At 41.8% G+C, this 20,056-nt stretch overlaps 1 protein-coding gene across 1 annotated transcript in view; it reads right to left on the reverse strand.

The window, feature by feature from the left end:
- The window catches only part of LOC123502580, an 84,371-nt gene that overhangs the window by 32,338 nt on the left and 31,977 nt on the right, over positions 1-20,056 (reverse strand). Inside the window, 4 exon segments of the mRNA XM_045251732.1 lie at positions 9,486-9,593; positions 14,282-14,351; positions 18,632-18,733; positions 18,735-18,832. Coding sequence (XP_045107667.1) covers positions 9,486-9,593; positions 14,282-14,351; positions 18,632-18,733; positions 18,735-18,832 — 378 coding nt within the window.

A 20,056-nucleotide genomic window follows, 5' to 3' on the forward strand; every position in this document is an offset into this window, starting at 1 on the left:
CAGAGATCTCCATCCTTGGAGACTTCAATGTTCACCACCAGCTTCGGCTTAACAGAGGTGATGGTATGTGCCATACAGGAAGCCCCCGCACTTGGCGAATCTCAGCTTGGCGAAATTCACTTTTGGCGGTAGGGTGGCCACAGACCACCGAGTGCATGCTTGGCGATTTGAATTCAAACTTGGCGGTCCCCTGGCGGCCACACAGCGATCCATGCGGCTCCCTGTTGACGTCAGACGTCTCTCTACATCCATCAGAATGCAGTGTGAGAGTCCCCTTCAACCATTTTGTTTATGCTACCCTCTGTTCTGCTAACGTGGGAATGAATTCTGGCAATTTACCGCCAACATGGCTTCTACCAGCACAACAGGTGGTACCGGTGGTGGTAAGGACAATGGTGGTGGTAGCAAGGATGAAAGTGGATGAGGGAAACGGGTGGAAAAATGGGAGTTACAGCCTTTATATCATGTCTTATTAGCTTTATTTATTGTTTATTGATCTGTTTTGTACATGTATTCTAATATGTGAAGGCAAGATTTTATTTCAGCTGGATGGAAAGATGGTATTTTAGGGCTCAAAAGAAGGACTTTGGCAATGACCAAAGACTAATTGAAGCATTTTTTAGGCAATTTAAATGGTATAAAGAACTTGTGCTTGGCAAAATTCACATTTAGTGGTAGTTTTGCCAGACTAATTAATTCGCCAAGTGCTGGGGCTTACTGTACATGATTCACTCTTTCTCTTGCAAAACTCACATCATTAAGTGTAGGTACAGCAGCAGCTGTACACATCTCCTATCAAGGAACAGTGTTCAACCTTATAAAGCGATTGGTCACTCAACAGAGTCAGCCGCTGCTACCTGTGCCATGCATCTCAAAGTTGAAAACTAATTTTTTTCAAAATGTTAAGATGTTCTTGTAAAATTCCAGTCTTAATTTTCTATTATTTACAGTTGGAGGTTGGGATGGCAGACATGATGCAATCTGGACCAGGACATGACAAAGACAAAGCCAAAGACATCACTTTGCAAAATGAGCCACTTCTATGGGCACTTCATGACACAGCACAGTACTTTAATTGTAGTGCAAGTGTAGCACTTCAATGGGCACTTCATGACACAGCACAGTACTTTACCTGTAGTACAAGTGTAGTAGTCAGATCACTTTGCCTCAGTGACTCCAGCAACCACCACACAGCGAGGCACAGGGTTTCTTCTCAGCCACAGCCTTGGACAGTTTCCTCTTGGCAGGGCACTGTCTATACATGGCACTGTCTATGCATGGCATTGTCTATGAGGGCTGTCTGGAGAGTATCCAGCCATTTGTGATTTGAAGAAAGACTACTAACCTGAGGTAATGGTGCCCTACTCTCATTCAAATTACCTGTCTCCTTTGCACCTCACACACACTTCTCACACCATCCTTTCCACACTTCAAAACTATTAGCAAAGTCTTCTTTTGAGATCTTCATCAGCTGGCTAATTGTTGCAGTCTTCTTAATCTCATCTATTGACTGAAATCTTCTCCCTTTTAAAGGCAAATTTGTCTTTGGGAAAATCTAGAATTCCAAGGGAGCTGGATGTGGGTTGTAGGGTGGCTTGAGTGAGCTGAGTGAGGGAAAGCTGTGCCAAAAATCCCTGCATGACACATGAAGAATGGCTGGGCTGGTGCATTATCCTGATAAAGGCTTCATTCTCCACTAAGCCACAGCTCCGACTGTTTTCTTCTCACTGCAACCGTCAGATAAAGAACTTCATAGTCTGGTGTTGAGGAATGTACTTGTGCATGGTGTACAACACGTACCCTCCCGATAATAATAATAAAAACACCCTCAACATGACCTTGACAATTCTTCCACTACTCAGCCTTCTTCACATGTGGAGAGACAGCTTCCACTGGCTAGACGGGGCTTTTGTTTCTGGGCCGTAGCCATTGAGCCATGACTCATCTCCAGTTATTACTCGTTTCAAGAGATCTGGGTCACTTATAGCAGCTTGAAGCAAGTCCTGTGAAATTTCAACACAAATTTCCTTCTGATCAGGGCCAGCCAGCAGATGCGGGGTGAGTTTTGCCGCCATGTGTATTATGCAGACACCTTCCGTCAAAATCTCTGAAATACTTGTCCAAGATCATTTTCTAATTTTTGAACTGTCAATTACTAATCTTCATCAAATTGCAGTCTTCACACATTCAATATCTTTGGTTGTCTTACTTGTTGACCAGGATGTGGGTCACTTTCAATACATTCTCACCCTTCTTTTGGGCATTTGTTCCACATTTTTATTTGTGCTTCACTCACTGAATCATCCTGGAATGCCTTGATAATTTAAATAGTTTCTGTTGAAAAGAGTTCAGTTTGCTACATAGCTTTATACAGATTTGCTGGTCAACGTGCTTGGTCATTGTCAGTGCAATGGTCAAACAGTGCACACCTTCACTCAACTGTGTCTGGGGAGTAACTAAGGAATCACGTGGGACTATGGCCACTCATGTATGCACAGTAAGGTCTTTTGTCTGTGTCTGCCAAGTTTTGTTAGGATTGCATGACCAGCTCTGCAAATTTTCATAAAGGCTGAATACTATCCACACAGACTTAATACATACAGCTGCAATAGCACTGAAAAGGCAAAGGAGAGGCACAACACTTCACAAAGGCAACATAGAGCAGGGCAGAGCAGGGAACCACACTCCAGCCAGATGACGTGCCTCTCTGCTCTCCCCTCTGTCTGTCTGATCTCAATTAATAACTTACCAGTCACCACTGCACCAGTGCCTGCTGCTTATCTTGTATCAGATGTGTCTGTTTTTTCTTTCTCTCACACTCATACTGCACAAACAATTAAATTTTTACACTCACACACACACACACACATATATATATATATATATATATATATATATATATATATATATATATATATATATATATATATATATATATATACAAACTCAAACACTCTAACAATATGAATGCCTTTATTCTCAGCCTTCCATTATCAAAATCACCTACTAGTCAGAAATCATGCATAGGTTGGAACCACTGTCTTGAACCTATCAAACCTTGGTTTAACACAGCCTGTTCTCGTGCTACACATGACAGAGAGGTGGCCCACAAATGGTACTTGAGCCTTGCATTATCTGAATCTCATTCAGCCTGGAATGGTGCCAGTTTGTTTTCTAATAGGCCAAAAGTCCTTTCATTAATAGTAATGTTAGAATTTTCAAGGTCTAACTCACCTCATGACTTCTGACACCTAGCTAAAAATATCTCTAATAACTTTGTCTCATCTTTCTTTTATCTCAAAATGACTGCACCACTACCATCTCATTTACTTCTAGAGCTGAACTATTTGCTCAAAATTTTGCTAGAAACTTTACCTTTGATGATTCTGAGATTTTCCGCCCATTTTCCTCCCCTATGACAACTTCATGCCACCTATTAAAATTCTTTGCAATGATGATTTCCATGCCCTTGCTGGCATAAACCCTTAGAAAGCTTATTGACCTGATGGGGTCCCTCCTGTTGTTCTCAAAAACTATATCTCTGTGCTTGTACCTTGCTGGGCCACACTCTTTCAACTCTGTTTATCAATATTTATCTTTCCTTCTTACTGGAAGTTTGCCTACATTCAGCCTGTTTCTAAAAAAAGGTGACCATTCTAATCCCTCAAACTACTGCCCTATAGCTTTAATCTCTTGCTTATCTACAGTTTTTAATCTATTCTTATTAGGAAGATTCTTAAATTTCTGTCATTTCACAATCTTCTCTCTGATAGCAAGTATGGCTTCCGTCAAGGCCGCTCTACTAGTGATCTTCTGGCTTTTCTTACTGAGTCTTGGTCATCCTCTTTTAATGATTTTAGTGAAACTTATGATGTTGCCTCAGACACATCAAAGGTTATGAGAGTCTGGCACAAAGCTTTGATTTCCAGACTTACCTCCCGTGGCTTCTATCCTTCTCTCTGCAACTTCATCTCAAGTTTCCTCTCCAACCATTCTATTGCTGTTGTGGTAGACTGCCACTGTTCTTCTCTTAATTGTGGTGTTCTTCAGGGTTTTGTCCTCTCATCCTATTATTTATCAATGATTTTCTAAACCAAATTTCTTGTCCTATCCATTTTTATGTTGATGATATAACCCCACACTTTTCACATCTTTTCAGGCGACCAACCCTTCAGGAAGTCAACAGATACTGCAGTGACACTACAGAATGCCTGATTTCTGATCACACTAAGATTTCTGAATGGGGGGCAGAGATAACTTAGTAGTGTTCAATGCCTCAAAAACTCAATTCCTCTATCTATCAACTCAACACAACCTTCCAGACAACTATCCCCTCTTCTTCATTGACACTCAACTGTCACCTTCTTCTACATTGAGCATCCTCGATCTGTCTTTTTATTTATAATCTGAAGTGGAAACTTTACATATCATATCTTGCTAAAACAGCTTCTATAAAGTCAGGCAATCTGAGTCATTTGTCAGTTTTTCTAATCCCTCAACTGTTAACTCTGTACAAAGGCCTTATCTGCCCATGTATGGAGTATTGTTCACATGTACTATATGGGAAGGCTTCCATTCATATTGCTTTCTTGGATAGGATGGAATAAAAAACACTTTTCATCTTAATAACTCCTCTCCTCTGACTGTCTTCAGCCTCGTTCTCACCACCACATTGTTGCATCTCTTGCTATCTGTGTGTATCCGAGATGTCTTGCTCCCATCTGGCCACTTTGTACAGCATGACAGCTGCATAAAACTCTCCCCTCCAATTGTTCTGGTGTTGCAATGTACCAATGTGGTCACAGCCTTCCCTGTCATCTCCCCACCAGTACTCACCCACTGTGAGCTTGTCTTCACTTCAATGGCTGCCACACACTCACATTCTATCCTTCCATTTCATTCAGCAAACTTGCCCAAAGTTGTAGAAAACAATGAGACAGCTTCTTCCACAGATCACATTCCCAAATCATGGTCATTGTGAGACTCCTCATAACAAGCAGCTTATTTGTCCACACCGTATCAAAAAAGGTACTACATACTCATATCAGAACGCTGCAGCAGACAGAAGATCATGTCCGGAACAATGCTCTCTCAGCCCACACCCTGCTCCACACAGTGCTGCTCTCATCAGGACAAGAGGTGAGTGTGGAGGAACATGTACAGTGTGTGGCGCAGCAATAATAACTGCAAGGTTAGAATACAAGATGACTGATGTTAAAATGTTTCAAGATTTCATCCATGTACAGTAAAGTAGTTCTACCTATGTTTTGGCAGGGAGGCTACCACACAGCATATCTACCTATTTCCAGCAACCACTCTCCATCCATAAATTTATCTGTCTACTTTTAAAGCTCCCTCAAGAACCAGAACAAACAAATTGATTACTGAGTTCATTCCATTCACCTCCCACTCCATCTGAATACTAATTCATTTATATCTCCTTTATCAATCCAACTTTTTCAAACTTGAATTCACCATTTACTTCATGGTATCAAGATGGCATCCTCTCTACCCACAGCTGCTTTTATCCTTAGGAAGAGGAGGAAGCGACAAGTGATGTGTGGGTCATGGACTTGTCTAGAGCGGAGAGCCTCAGTGTGAAGGTTGGCTCACCCGGGCCACACTGACGGGATTCATGGCCAGTGTCAGCCTGGTGCTCCTTCTGTTTGAGGATTAGAGGTCTGGCCACCAGTTCTTCAGCTTATGTGGTCCCAGTCCAATCAGACATGGGGATTGCCTCAACTGTTCTGTATTATGCACCAACCATGACAACCTCCTCCTTCAGAAATTTCCAACACTTCCCTTAAATGTCACTGAGCTGTTTCACTGTTTTCAGCGGCTGAGCTCGCTGAACATCATCCTGACCCCTTGTTGTCTTCTGGAGATGTTCTGCTGCTCATGAAGAACATGTGCCACTCAACTCGCTGCTTACTTGCCATACACTTGCCAAACTGTGCTAAAAGTCTCTCCTGAGCGTGATACAATTTGGTGTTAATTCTACTCTCATTTGCAGTTTCTGGTGAAATGTGAGGCTCAGCAAGAGGCAACAACACTGCTGTGGCATGGCTCACAAGCTTCACAAAAGATACTAACCGGTATACAGTCTGATCATTGTCACTGTTCAATGTGGCAGGACATTATTGCAGTAATGATATTAGGTTATTGCTTACCCAATAATTATTCTTTCCCACATTATCAATTCATTGGTATTGCTAATTACACTTTTGGTTCCAAGCTGGAGATGATCAATAATTTCTTTTTTTGGAACATGAGTATCTTGAAGTTTTAAGCTTTCAAACTCGAATGTAGTTACTGTATTTTACTTAACCCGTACAGTGTTTAGTATGTATACATACGTACTTTTTAGATAGAAGTGTGTATTATGTACATATTGTATATGATAGCATTTCTAAATCATTTTAAGGCTTTCAATTTTGTTTGTATATACAGCAGTCTCCAGGATTGCAAGTTTCAACTGTATGATCCATCAAGTTTACAACGACATCCTTTTTCAATAAATTCCATTTTTTTTAAACTTAAATTGATAGAACCCAAACTTTGTAGTTTTTTTTTTTTTTTTTTTTTTTTTTATGTCCTGGTCTATAGTGCCTGTAGGCAAACTTGAAGAGTATGTAGGAAGCACTGTTTAGCTTCCGTCCATTAGTGGCGCAGGCAATTTTATTTATAGTGGTACCCATATTAGGGCCCACATCACCACCAAAACTCATCTTGGGTGTAACCACCTAGAGCCTGGGTATTAGGATGATATGTAGGTAACTTTAAACCACTCCACAAATGGCATAGCTTCAAAGCGGTATGTGGTGGGATTCGAACCTACACGTGGATGTCTGCCCGATCCCACGCTCACCACCTTATCCACTACACCACCGCCTCCCTTGTACTGTGAGTAAGTGGTGGTTTCCAGTCTAGTCAACAGGGTGGAGAGGTCATGATGTGCAGCATCACCACTGCCTTTCATGAGATGTCACCCTACTCCTCCCTTCACGTCCATCAGCTGTTATACACTCTGTATGGAGCTTACAAAAATGGCTGCCCACAGGAGACTGGCTGCTCACTTCATAGCAGAAGAGCTCAGTGACAACCCTGTACTAGATGTTGTAGACATTATCTATAGGAGAAATAAAAGTAGACAAAGGGAGGAGAAAGAAGATGGACAGCAGAGTCCTGTGTATCAACATCGTCCCCCTTTGGCCACGGGATACGCGTATCACCTCTCCTGACCAAGCTTCAATAAGGGATGGATGATGTCATAACCCCGCTATAATATGCACTCCAGGGTACTCTGTAACCTTCCGGAATGTTATGGAGCATGTTTTGGAAAACATGATTCATGCTTATACAAACTGAAAACACAGGGAGGGTGTGAACAACGCAGGACAAATAAGGGAAAACATTATGAAAATAAGGGAAAATTGGATATTTATGATGAAATGATGATGGCTTTCAATTTTCCCCATTAGAATTATGGTTCAAAGCTTGCAATTTCATTGTTTGTGACCAGCAATGCCCACCAATTAATTGCAAACTTAAAGACAGTGCTGTACAGTGGAAGTGTATTCATGCACACACTATTCCAGGAAGATGTTCAAATTGCAATTTGTACAAATGGTGAATATTTTTTTCCCATAAAAAAATACAAATTGGATCAAGAAGAGCCAGACCCACATGAGAACTAATTCAAACCTTCATACAATATTAATATTCTAAACTTGAAATACTGAAAACTTTGAAAACTAGCATCACTATTGCAACCAAAAGGCTACAGAATGGTAGCAACATGAGCCACGCATCTCAAGCATTGAGGTCAGCAGATGATTGAGGCGGAATGATCAGTCAGCGGTGGTGACAGCGGCCGCAGCAGCGGGAGGGAGGGAGAGAGGGAAGGAGGAAGGGAGCAAGTGTGGGTGGTCATCATGCAACTGTTTTGCTTTTTCACAAATTACTGTTTCAGAAATGTTATCACCGGCAGTAAATGTGAGGAAAATACTTTTGAAAAAAATATACAAATAAAATTCTGTATCTCTAGCCTGATATTGTGAGCTGTGAGAAGGAAAACAAATCCAACAATCAAAATCTTACAAAAGCCGCACTTCCTGTCATGGCATGGGAGTGAAACATTCATCAAACAATTTTCTCATTGTACTGGATAGATAAAGATCTTAAAAGCCAGCTGACAAGATCTCTATTGGCGACAAAGCCCAACACTGCATGAGATAAAACAGAGCTTTGCATTACTGAACAAACAGGATAAACACTGAGTGTAATGCTTTTTCCTTCTAACTCTTCTAAGTTTTCTAAGATACAGGTAAAAATTAATATCAACATCAACATCACTGTTATGGAGGCTTTGGATTTACCAGCATTTGGTTGTCGGGTTATAAATTTGTTGCTAGTTATCAATTCTTGGTTATCTCCTGTAAATTTATTGTTACTGATGTATCGGTTATCGAGACAATTCTTTTTGTTATTGCGCGCAGCTCAGTCCCATGAGCCATGCATCGCTGGACACCCATCTGTTGGTGTGCCATGAAGCAAACTGGTCCTGGGACTTGATACCACCTCACACTTCAGTTCACCCTTCAATCCCAACAATACTCCAGTCAGTGGTAGCTGAGGTCGTTTTTTTCTTGTGTATGGATTCCTTTAGCTACAAGGAATATGTATTATGTTGCTGGAACACTCTCTCTGTGTCTTGTTGAGATGAATCATGTAAAATAAAAGCAACAGCAGCAGTTTCAAATTTTTCTGCCCTGTAACATCATCCAACAGGAATCTTTGTGGCAAAGCCTGGGATGAACAAAGCAGCATGTGTTGTGGTCACAGGTCTGTGCGCTCTAAAATTGCAATAATGCACTGTGGTCCTTCACGAGTACTTTCAGAGTGACAGCACTCGTGTCAGTGAGGTCCACAGCTGCTGCTACATTACAACACAGTACAGAGCAGCTTTTGTGGAAGATACTTGGTAATTATGTATACGTACTCCCTTCACAGTGATAAAGTGAATCCATGATATGTATATAAGGACTCACTGTTGAATGAAAGATAGACCAAGAGATAAAAGATAAAGTTGAAACTGTTTTCCTCATACTCAAAACGATGAGGAGTTATGAATACTTCTCTCCCAGTGTTAAAAAAAAAAAAAAGTTCAAACACGGAGAAACTGCAAAAGATACAAAGAGGCTTGCTGAGAAATGAAAGTAAAACAATAGAGGAATAACACAGCTGCACACTGAACTCAAAACAAACTAAACCTAGAGACACAAGATAAACCAAACTGAACCCAGAGACACACTGACAAATAAAAACAAGACAAATGAAACATCACAAGTCTCAAATAACCAACTGACAAAAGAAAAGAGAAGAAGAAGAAGAGGAAGCTAACACTCTATGGAGTAACACCAGCAACAAACAAGAGGGAGGTGAAGGTGAGGCTTTCCTCCCTGCATGGCGGTGAGGTGACGTACCTTTCTCAGCGCTGGCGGGGCCTCGGGCTGCTCCCTTCCCCTTGGCACCCTTAGAGGCCTTATCCGAAGGGTGCTCACTTGGGGTGGGGCGGGAAGGGGTGGGGACGCCTGCAAAATGTGGCCACTTGAGAGATGGGAGAGCCGGACTTGAGGAATTACCCAGCCAGCCAGCCAGCCAGCCAGAAAGCCAGCCAGTAACCAGTCAGCCAGCCAGTGAGCCAGTCAGCCTGTCTTCAAAGGCTTCTTAGGTTCAGCATGCAAGCTAGGTAGTGGTGGTGCTGATAGTAGTGGTGGTGGTGGTAGTGGTGAGGCCAAATTGTAGTAGTAGTAGTAGTGGTGGTGGTGGTGGTGGTGGTTACAGCAGGATGGCAGTGGTGGAGTGATGGTTAGTTGGGTGGCTGGAGGTGGTGGTGGTGGCAGTGGTGGAAATTGCAGCAAAGAGAGGTTGTTGGAAGAGGAGGCAGTGGTAGTGGTGGTGGCTTCAAAAGAACAACTCTTGGTCTTATGGAGATTTTCAGGGAAGCAGTACATGGTGGTGGTGGTGGTGGTGGTGGTGGTGGTGGTGGTTTAGAGGAAAGCACCTACATTCCAAAGGCCAGAGAGTTGCGAGGGAAAAAGGAGGAAAAGCAAAAGGGAGGAGGAGGAGGAGGAGGAGGAGGAGGAGGAGGAGGAGGAGGAGGAGGAGGAGGAGGAGGAGGAGGAGGAGGAGGAGGAGGAGGAGGAGGAGGAGGAGGAGGAGGAGGAGGAGGAGGAGGAGGAGGAGGAGGAGGAGGAGGACAAATGTAGGGAATATGGAAGAAAAGAATGATTATCAAGGCAGGAATGAATTTAAAAAATATACATCATGCTTTGTGGTATTTGAGGAGGAGGAGGAGGATGAGGAGGAGGAAGAGGAAGAGAAGGAGGAGGAGGAGGGTGGGGGGAGGGAAGGGTGTAGGCTGGACTGACTGGCCTGCGCTGGCTTTCTGGACGTCAGTTGTCAAGGGGCAGAGTGTGAAAGGTAGACATAACTTATCCAGAGCTGGGCCGGAAGGAATGAACTGTGTGTGGTGATCTCGTAGCAAACTCTCATGGATTTGTAAAGCTTAAACGCCATCACAGCTTCACTCCTTAAGTCTCCAGCGGGGGTGAGTCTTTATTCAATTTATTATAAAAAATATATATATAGTATTATAATCTGTTAACTTATACAATAGAGAGGAGTTGGTGGTATTTTTTGGGGGTAGTGGTGGTGATAGAGGAGGGATGCGAAGGGGAAGATTTTGTGCCTGAGTGCCAAGTGGTCAGGTCAGGGCAGGTCAGGTGCACCAATAGGGGTCATCCTGGTAGTTCACTAGAGGGGCAGGTGGGGTGGTGGAGTGGTGGAGTAGTGTGGTGGTGAAGTGGTGAGTGGTGATACAGTGGAGAGGTGAGAGGGAGTGAGGGAGGGAGAGCAGATGCAGAGGGAGTGAGTTCTGTGGAGGCAATTGACATCATGGAATGGTGTGTGTGTATTTACCTATTTGTGTATTACAGGGCCTGAGCTAAGCTCTCTGTGTCCTGTCTCCTTGTCCATTCCTGTCATATCTCTCTTTCATCTGATTGACACACACCGCATCAACGACATGACTGCTCAGTTTATTCCACTTACCAATGCTACGATGCGGGAAACTGTATTTTCTCAAGTCATTTAGACAGATGTCCTTTATTAGCTTTTTTCCATGTCCTCGGAGATGATTACTTGTGGTCACCTTTATCAACTCTCTATCCAGTATGTCAATCTTGTTCACCAATTTATACATAGTTATCATGTCTCCTCTTGTTCTTCTCTCTTCCTCAGTCTTTCCTCATAGTCTAACTCCTTGAGTCCTGGTACCATCCTTGTTGCCAGCCTTTGTACCCTTTCTACCTTCTGTGTGTGTGTGTGTGTGTGTGTGTGTGTGTGTGTGTGTGTGTGTGTGTGTGTGTGTGTGTGTGTGTGTGTGTGTGTGTGTGTGTATTTACCTAGTTGTAGTTTTACAGGGCCTTGGCTTTACACTCATGTGGCCCCGTCTCCATATCTACACTTATCCAATTTTTCTTTAAAGCTATGCACACTCTTTGCTGACACCACTTCCTCACTCAAACTTTGTTTGATAATAATAATAATATGTGTTCATGTGTTTCACTGTTTGAGCTGCTGCAGTTTCTGACGAGACAGCCAGACGTTACCCTATGGAACAAGCTCAGAGCTCATTATTTCCAATCTTCGGATAGGCCTGAGACCAGGCACACACCACACACCGGGACAACAAGGTCACAACTCCTTGATTTACATCCCGTACCTACTTATTGCTAGGTGAACAGGGGCTACACGTGAAAGGAGACACACCCAAATATCTCCACCCGGCCGGGGAATCGAACCCCGGTCCTCTGGCTTGTGAAGCCCAGCACTCTAACCACTGAGCTACCGGGCGTGTGTGTGTGTTTACCTAGTTGTATGTTACAGGGTTTGAGTGACCTGTCTCCATATCTACATTTATCCAACTTTTCCTTAAATTTGTGCACACTTTCTGCTGCTACAGTCTCTTCACTCAATCCACTCCAGACGTCCACTGTCCTACATGGAAAACTAAACTTCTTAATGTTGTTGACTTTTTATGATCTTGGAATGTCCTCTTGTTCGTTTATCTTTATCCTCTGTCAGTGATACCAAGTCTTGTCTATCTATCTTTTCCATATGGTTTACTAACTTATACATCATTATTAGGTGTCCTAGCTCTTCGCCGTCTATCCTTCTAAGTTGGCAGTTCCATTTCCTTCAGTCTGTATGTGTGTGTGTGTGTGTGTTTACTTACTTGCATCATAAAGGAAAGGATCTGTGCCCACACTGCTCCATCTCCACATCCACTAGCACACAACTTTTCCAGTCCTGTATATGCCTTGCAAGGACAAACTGCTACAAAAGTCTTTCTCAGCTTCCTCCAAACTGCCATGGTGTTCCTTTCCTTCCACAAACAAAGGTCCTATCTAGCTTGTTTCTCTCTCTTCATCACTCTGAACAATAATATTAGGTTATCCTCTCTCTCTCTCTCTCTCTCTCTCTCTCTCTCTCTCTCTCTTCCTCATTTCTAAGATTGGGTGGTGCAGTCAAGACAATCTCTCTTAATATGAGAGGGCTCACAAATTTATCAGGATTGGAGTTCTCTGTACAAAATCTTTCTTCTTTCTTTATATGTAAACTTTTCCTCACAAGCTGTGTATTTTTCTCTTACACTTTCTGACATTAAATTCCATTTGCCATTCACAATTCCATTCCAATATCTCATTGTAGTGTTTCACAACCTTCACTAATTTTCATATTCCTTGATAGTGCTGCACCATCTGCACACATACTGATATAATGGGTCACCACATTACCACCATAGCATTTCTATTCACTGGTTTGCCTGAGTCACCCTGAGTGGGATTGCTTGCCTGGAGTAGATCTGAGTGTAAATCTGTTTAATACTGATCACCATTCTGATTTCATAGCTTTTCTCATTTATCTCTTCCTTTAAAAAGCTTTCCAATATTTCAAGAGAGCTCATACTTAGAATCTTGTGTCTGGACTGCACCACGGCAGCATGTCCAGCTTGGCCTGTCATCACCACACTGAGATGCTCCATCATTTCTATGAGCTTGTGATCTATCAAAATATTTATGTTTCTCAGGAAACAAGATATTCTTGATGTCATCTAGATCCTTTTCTCATCTGCTTTGTTTTTATACCACACAGTAATTCCTCAATACACAAACACTGGACATTCTAAATTTCAGAGAAAGTTAATCTTTTGGTACACTGAACAAATCTCAAATGACCAAATTCAAGCTAAACTTACAAGGGAAAATTATTCACTGGTAAGAAACAGACAGGGACAACTGAACAGATCTAGTGTCTACTGAGCAGATTTAGTGGAAATGGCAGGAGGTTCAGGGCATGCTCACATGCTGCCAACCTGCTCTGTTTGTGCTTGGCTGTCACTGTGTGTGTGGATGTAAATACATCTGTATTTTGTACAGTCTGATACAGTACAATAAGTACATTGCACTAGGTAAACATAGCACAATAAACAATGCAGGAAGGACTAAACATAGTTTTCAATGTACAGAACAATGTTTAATTCAGAGAGCAGACATGTGACCAAACAAAGCCTTCAATACACTGAACAAAGCTCAGTGCCGGCAGTGGACGTCATCTGAACTAACAACCCTCCTGCAATTAATTCAATTTATTGTAGGATCACTGTAACTCATCTGGTTTCTTGGCATCTTCATTCATTTATAGAACTCTGTATTGACTGTGTGTGTGTTCAAGAAAGTGTGAATGTATGGCACTGCACAGCAAGGCTGGGAACAAACAAACTGTATGTGGATATGAATATATGAGGAAGGAATGATGAGATGTGGAGAGTGATGAGTAGTGTGTTGGTGTGAGGTGTGGGTAGGAAGGAGGCATGTGTGAGAAGAGACACAGGTGAGGGCACAGCTACGAGGGTGTGGCTGTGAGGTGAGAGGTGAGGAGAGGACAGAGCACAAGGTATTGGTGAGAGGCAGTGGGGAAACACAGGACTGGTCATGAACTGGTGTTAGGATTAGGAATCAGGTGACCAGTATAGATAGGAGGACAAGGAAATATGATAACTCAAGTATATAATACAGCTCAAGAGGTCTGAAAGTATAGGAGTGTGTGGATGGGTGTGGGTGGTCTGGGAGCATGGGAGAGGGAGGGTGTGGGTGGGTGTGGGTATTTCAGCAGGGGTGGAGGACGCAGTGTGGCTCTTGATATGGGGTCTCACCTCCGTCTTGACTGGCCGGACACTTGCGCTTCACCCTGGAGTAGGTCGACTCGGCCAGGCTCACGTCGGGCTGTGGGAGGGAGGGCTTGAGAGTGCCGGGCAGCTCTCCTCGCTACCGAGAGACACACAACATAAACAAACCAAAGAAAAAAGGCCCACTCTTTGCACATAAAGAAAATGTTGGAAGAGGAAAAGTAAGCTGTGTTACAGAAAATAAGATGAAAACAAATAATAATAATAATAATAATAATAATAATAATGATAATAATAATGAGACCAAGAGGAGTAAATAAACTAAGGAAAAAAAAGTGCAGTCACATGGAGGTATATGGTACTTGAGGAGGGAAAATAAATGCTACAGAAATAACTACAGATGTGATGTGTGAAAAAACTTTGACTATGAAACAAGACTTAAAACAAAAAGTCATATAAGACTAAGAAAGCATAAAAAAATAATTGCAAGTGTAGGAAAAAAAGGGGAGGAAAATGGGCTTAACTGTGAAACAATACTAAAATAAACAAACAGAATAAAAGGCAACAGGAGACAAGGCGTTGAAGTGACGTACATAGTGTTGGGAAGCCAAGGAGACGAGGTAGTAGTGACAGTGCGGCAGAAAAGAACACTTCACATAGAAAGGAAGAGATGATGACAGATGCAATGACTGATGACACAAAGGAAATGTAATGCAAAGACTAGGAATTGATACAAGACATGAGTGAAAGTGAATGGAGGGGAAATAACTCCATCAAAAAATGTTGCGGGAATTAATGAAATGAAGAAACAATATATAAATAATGAGAAAAAAAGTAAATATGACCATTAAAAATAATAAAGAAAATAAGTTTGAGAAGATTTAAGAAAATGTAATACAACTTAAAGGAGACAAATCAATACAGGGAGAAAAAAAAATCAATACTGGGAGGAAAAAAATTAATACTAGGAGGAAAAAATCAATACTGGGAGGAAAAAATTAATACTAGGAGGAAAAAATCAATACTGGGAGGAAAAAATTAATACTAGGAGGAAAAAATCAATACTGGGAGGAAAAATCAATACTGGGAGGAAAAACTCATATGTAAAAGTGCTTCCTATATAAAAAAAAAAAATTCCCAGACTTGAATGTAAAAATAAAGAGTTTTCAGAATGTTACAAATGAAAGTGACTTAATTGAGGCAAATTAACTGTGACCATAAAGGAAAACAAAACAAAGAACATCAAAAAACTAATAAAAAATACATCATTAAGCAAAAAACTAAAGATAGAAATCACATAAAAAAAAGAAAAAGAAAAAAATACTTTCACCCACACACAGACAGACAGACAGACACACACACACACACACACACACACACACACACACACACACACACACACACCATGGCTACAAGAATGGTCCCAGAACTTGAAGGGATGACATATGAGGAGAGACTAAAGGCTATGGATCTACCAACCTTGGAACAAAGAAGGGAAAGAGGAGACCTGATACAAGTCTATAAATTGATCAACGGAATGGATCAAGTGGATAATGAGAAACTGATCCTGAGAGAAGAATATGACACCCGAAGCACAAGATCGCATAGTAAAAAGCTGAGAAAGGGAAGATGTCTGAGAGATATAAAAATATAGTTTCCAGAGATGTATTGAGACGTGGAACAGTTTAGATGAAGAAGTAGTGTCTGCAACGAGTGTGCACACTTTTAAAGTAAGATTGGATAAGTGTAGATATGGAGACGGGACCACACGAGCATAAAGCCCAGGTCCTGTAAAACTACAACTAGGTAAATACACACACGGTAGCTCAGTGGTTAGAGCGCTAGCTCCACAAGCCAGAGGACCGGGGTTTGATTCCCCGGCCGGGTGGAGATATTTGGGTGTGTCTCCTTTCACGTGTAGCCCCTGTTCACCTAGCAGTGAGTAGGTACGGGATGTAAATTGAGGAGTTGTGACCTTGTTGTCCCGGTGTGTGCCTGGTCTCAGGCCTATCCCAAGATCGGAAATAATGAGCTCTGAGCTCGTTCCGTAGGGTAACGTCTGGCTGTCTCGTCAGAGACTGCAGCAGATCAAACAGTGAAACACACACACACACGACATGTGTTCGGTAGCTCAGTGGTTAGAGCGCTGGCTTCACAAGCCAGAGGACCGGGTTCAATTGGCTGGGTGGAGATATTTGGGTGTGTCTCCTTTCACGTGTAGCCCTGTTCACCTAGCAGTGAGTAGGTACGGGATATAAATCGAGGAGTTGTGACCTTGTTGTCCCGGTGTATGGTGTGTGCCTGGTCTCAGGCCTATCCGAAGATTGGAAATAATAAACTCTGAGCTCGCTCCGTAGGGTAACGTCTGGCTGTCTCGTCAGAGACTGCAGCAGATCAAACAGTGAAACACACACACACACGATGACCCTAAAAATATCGCGGAATTGCTAAATAATAGGTTTAAACAAGTATTTACTAAAGAAACAATGTTTGTAAAGCCTCAGAATGTAGAAAGAAATGTGCACATGAATGACATTAAGATACCTAAAAAGGAGTTATATAAAATGTTGGAGGAACTTAAAGATGATAGATAAAGCGATGGGACCAGATGAAGTTTCAGGCAAATTATTGAAGGAATGTAGAGAAGAATTGATAGATCCATTATATGATATTATAAGGTGCTCATTAGAAACTGGGGAAGTACCGAAAGAGTGGATAAGAGCTGAAGTGGTGCCCATTTATAAGGGAGGCAGTAAGGAAGAGCCTCTTAACTATAGACCTGTGTCTTTAACAAGTGTGGTCGGTAAGATTTGTGAGAGGGTGATAAAGAGATATTGGATACGGTTCCTGGAGGATCATAAGTTATTATCGGATCATCAATTTGGCTTTATGAAGGGGAGGTCATGTGTAACAAATCTACTGAGCTTTTATTCGAGTGGTTGACAAAATACAAGAGAGAGAGGGATGGATGGACTGTGTATATTTGGATTTAAAAAAAGCTTTTGACAAAGTACTGCACATGAGACTGCTATGGAAATTAGAGATTTATGGAGGACTGAAAGGAAAAGTGTTAAAGTGGATGGAAAACTATTTGAGATGGAGGGAGATGAGAACGGTAATAAGGGATGCAAAGTTGGACTGGTTGATGGTGGAGAGTGGAGTCCCACAAGGTTCAGTGCTGGCACCAATACTTTTCCTTGTCTATTTTAATGATATGCCAGAGGGAGTAAACAGTTATATTAATTTGTTTGCGGATGATGCGAAGTTGTGTAGGTGTGTGAAGAGTGAAGAAGATTGTGAAATGTCATGTGATGGAGATGGGGAAGAGTGGAAGAAAGCCAAGAGGGTCATACAAGATGGGTGAAGGAGTAGTGTTGAAAAAGGTGGAAAAGGAAAAGGATTTGGGAGTGATAATACAAGACCATGGGCAGTTTGAGGCTCATATTGACAAGATGTTTGGAGAAACATATAATCTGATTAGAAACATTGGATAAGCCTTTCATTATATGGATAAAGATATGATGAAGAAATTAATTAGTATGGTAATTAGACCAAGATTGGAATATGCTGGGGTGGTTTGGTCCCCTTATAAAAAGAAGCATATAAGGAAGTTGGAGAGATTGCAGAGAATGGCAACAAAAATGGTTCCGGAATTGGCAGAAATGATCTATGAGGAGAGATTAAAAGAAATGAATTTGCTTACCTTGGAACAAAGAAGAGAAAGAGGAGATTTTATACAGGTTTATAAACTGTTGAACGGTCTGGATGAAGTGGATAATGAGCAAACGATGTTGAGAGAGGAAAATTTAAATAGAACTACGAGATCGCATAATAAAAAGATAGCCAAGGGAATATGCTTGAAGGATGTGAAGAAATATAGTTTCCCACAAAGATGTGTGGAGGTGTGGAATAGTTTGAGTGAGGAGGTGGTGTCAGCGAGAAGTGTGCATAGTTTTAAAGGAAGATTGGATATGTGTAGATATGGAGACGGGACCACACGAGTATGATACCCAGGCCCTGTAAAATTACAACTAGGTGAATACACACACATACAGACAGGCTACGTTGGATATTAAAAGGTATAGAGAAGAGACAGAAGAACATATGGCACGAGATCGCTAGTTGTGGAAAGCAGTCGATCAGCCTAAATGGGAAAATGCAGATGTTTAAAGATGAAGATGATGATGATGATGATGATGATAAATGGCAGCACCAGTACACCTATTATCCCAGGAAACGCAACTCGCTATGTAAACACTCACACAAAATGTATAAGAAAAAACACACACCACAAAACAAACCAAAGATAAACTATAAATAAACAATACGCTCTTCTCTCTCTCTCTCTCACACACACACACACAGACACACACTGACCGAAGGAAGTGGTGGTGGTGGAGGTGTTTTTGTCTCCCCTGGCATCCTGAAGGTGGCGTAGGGTGAGATCTCGTCATAGGAGCCCAGTGGGAGAGTAGAAGGGGGTGTACGCCTCCAGGATCTCCAAGCTACGGCCGCCCAGCAGTGTTTCTGAGGTCAGGCCGGAATCTGGTGTGAGGTCGTTGTGGACGTGATTGACCTCTGCTGTTGAAGGGGGAAAGATGGGGTTTGGTTAGGTTAGGTTAAACTGGCTTTGTTTAACTTAGGTCTGGTTGGATTAGGTTGAATCAGGTTAAATTAGGCTAGGTTGAGTTGGGTTGGGTTTGATAAGGTTAATTAAGGGAATATCAAATGGTGGTCCTGAGAAAGCACCACACACTCTCTCACACACAATATATATATAAAGGTGGATCAAGTGAAAGAAGGTATGGGAAAGGCAGAAGTGCTAAAGATCAGAGCAGAAACTAATGAAGGAAAAAAGAGGCACTACATAGTGGTGTACGTACCACCTAAGACAAATGCATGGTCAGTACAGGAATATGAAGAAATGATAAAAGATACAGGAACATGTCTGGAAGAAATGTTGGGTGGCTGTGAACGAACTATAATGATGGGAGATTTTAATTGTAAAGAGGTGTGTTGGGAGGACTGGTCAATGGAAGGATCAGAGACAACATGGGAAATACACTATTGACACTGGCAATGGAAAATGTGTTAACTCAGTGGGTCAAAGAAGATACTAGGTTTGGAGGAGAGGGAGCATCGTCAAGACTGGACTTGGTCTTTAGTACAGAGCCAATGGTCATTGAGGAGATGAGGGTGGAGTGCCCTTTAGCAAAGAGTGATCATGCAGTTTTGGAGTTCAAGGTGATAGATGAAGAGAAATCTAGAAGAAATGAAGAATATAAAGTGGGAAGATGGAATTATGCCAAGACAGATTTTGGAAACCTAAAGAAATTCTTTCAAGAGACAAATTGGATGAAATTCAAGAGTGCTAAGGAGCAAATGAAAAGTGGAAGGAATTTATAAAAATATACAAAGAAGGTGAGAAAAAATTTGTACCAATAAGACAACATAGAGAAGTTGGAAAGCAGGACTGGTTTAACGATAGATGTGAAAAGGCTAGAACAAGAAAAGAGGATGCATGGAAGAGGTGGAGAAGGAAAAGACGGATTAAGCAGTGGGAAAGTTACAAAAGAGCAAGAAATGAATATGTGTTGATTAGAAGAGAAGAAAGAAAGAAACAAGAAAAGGATATAATTGATAAATGTAAAGACCAACCAAGGCTTTTTACAGACATGTGAACAACAACATCAAAAATAGAGAAAGTATTGAAAGTTTAGAAGTAAATGGAGTATGCAGTGAAGATCCCAGGAAATGGCAGAGGCTATGAATGGATGCTTTCGGAAGGTATTCACAAAGGAG

Source organism: Portunus trituberculatus, chromosome 12 (assembly GCF_017591435.1).
Source record: "Portunus trituberculatus isolate SZX2019 chromosome 12, ASM1759143v1, whole genome shotgun sequence".
In the NCBI taxonomy this organism is placed as follows: domain Eukaryota; kingdom Metazoa; phylum Arthropoda; class Malacostraca; order Decapoda; family Portunidae; genus Portunus; species Portunus trituberculatus.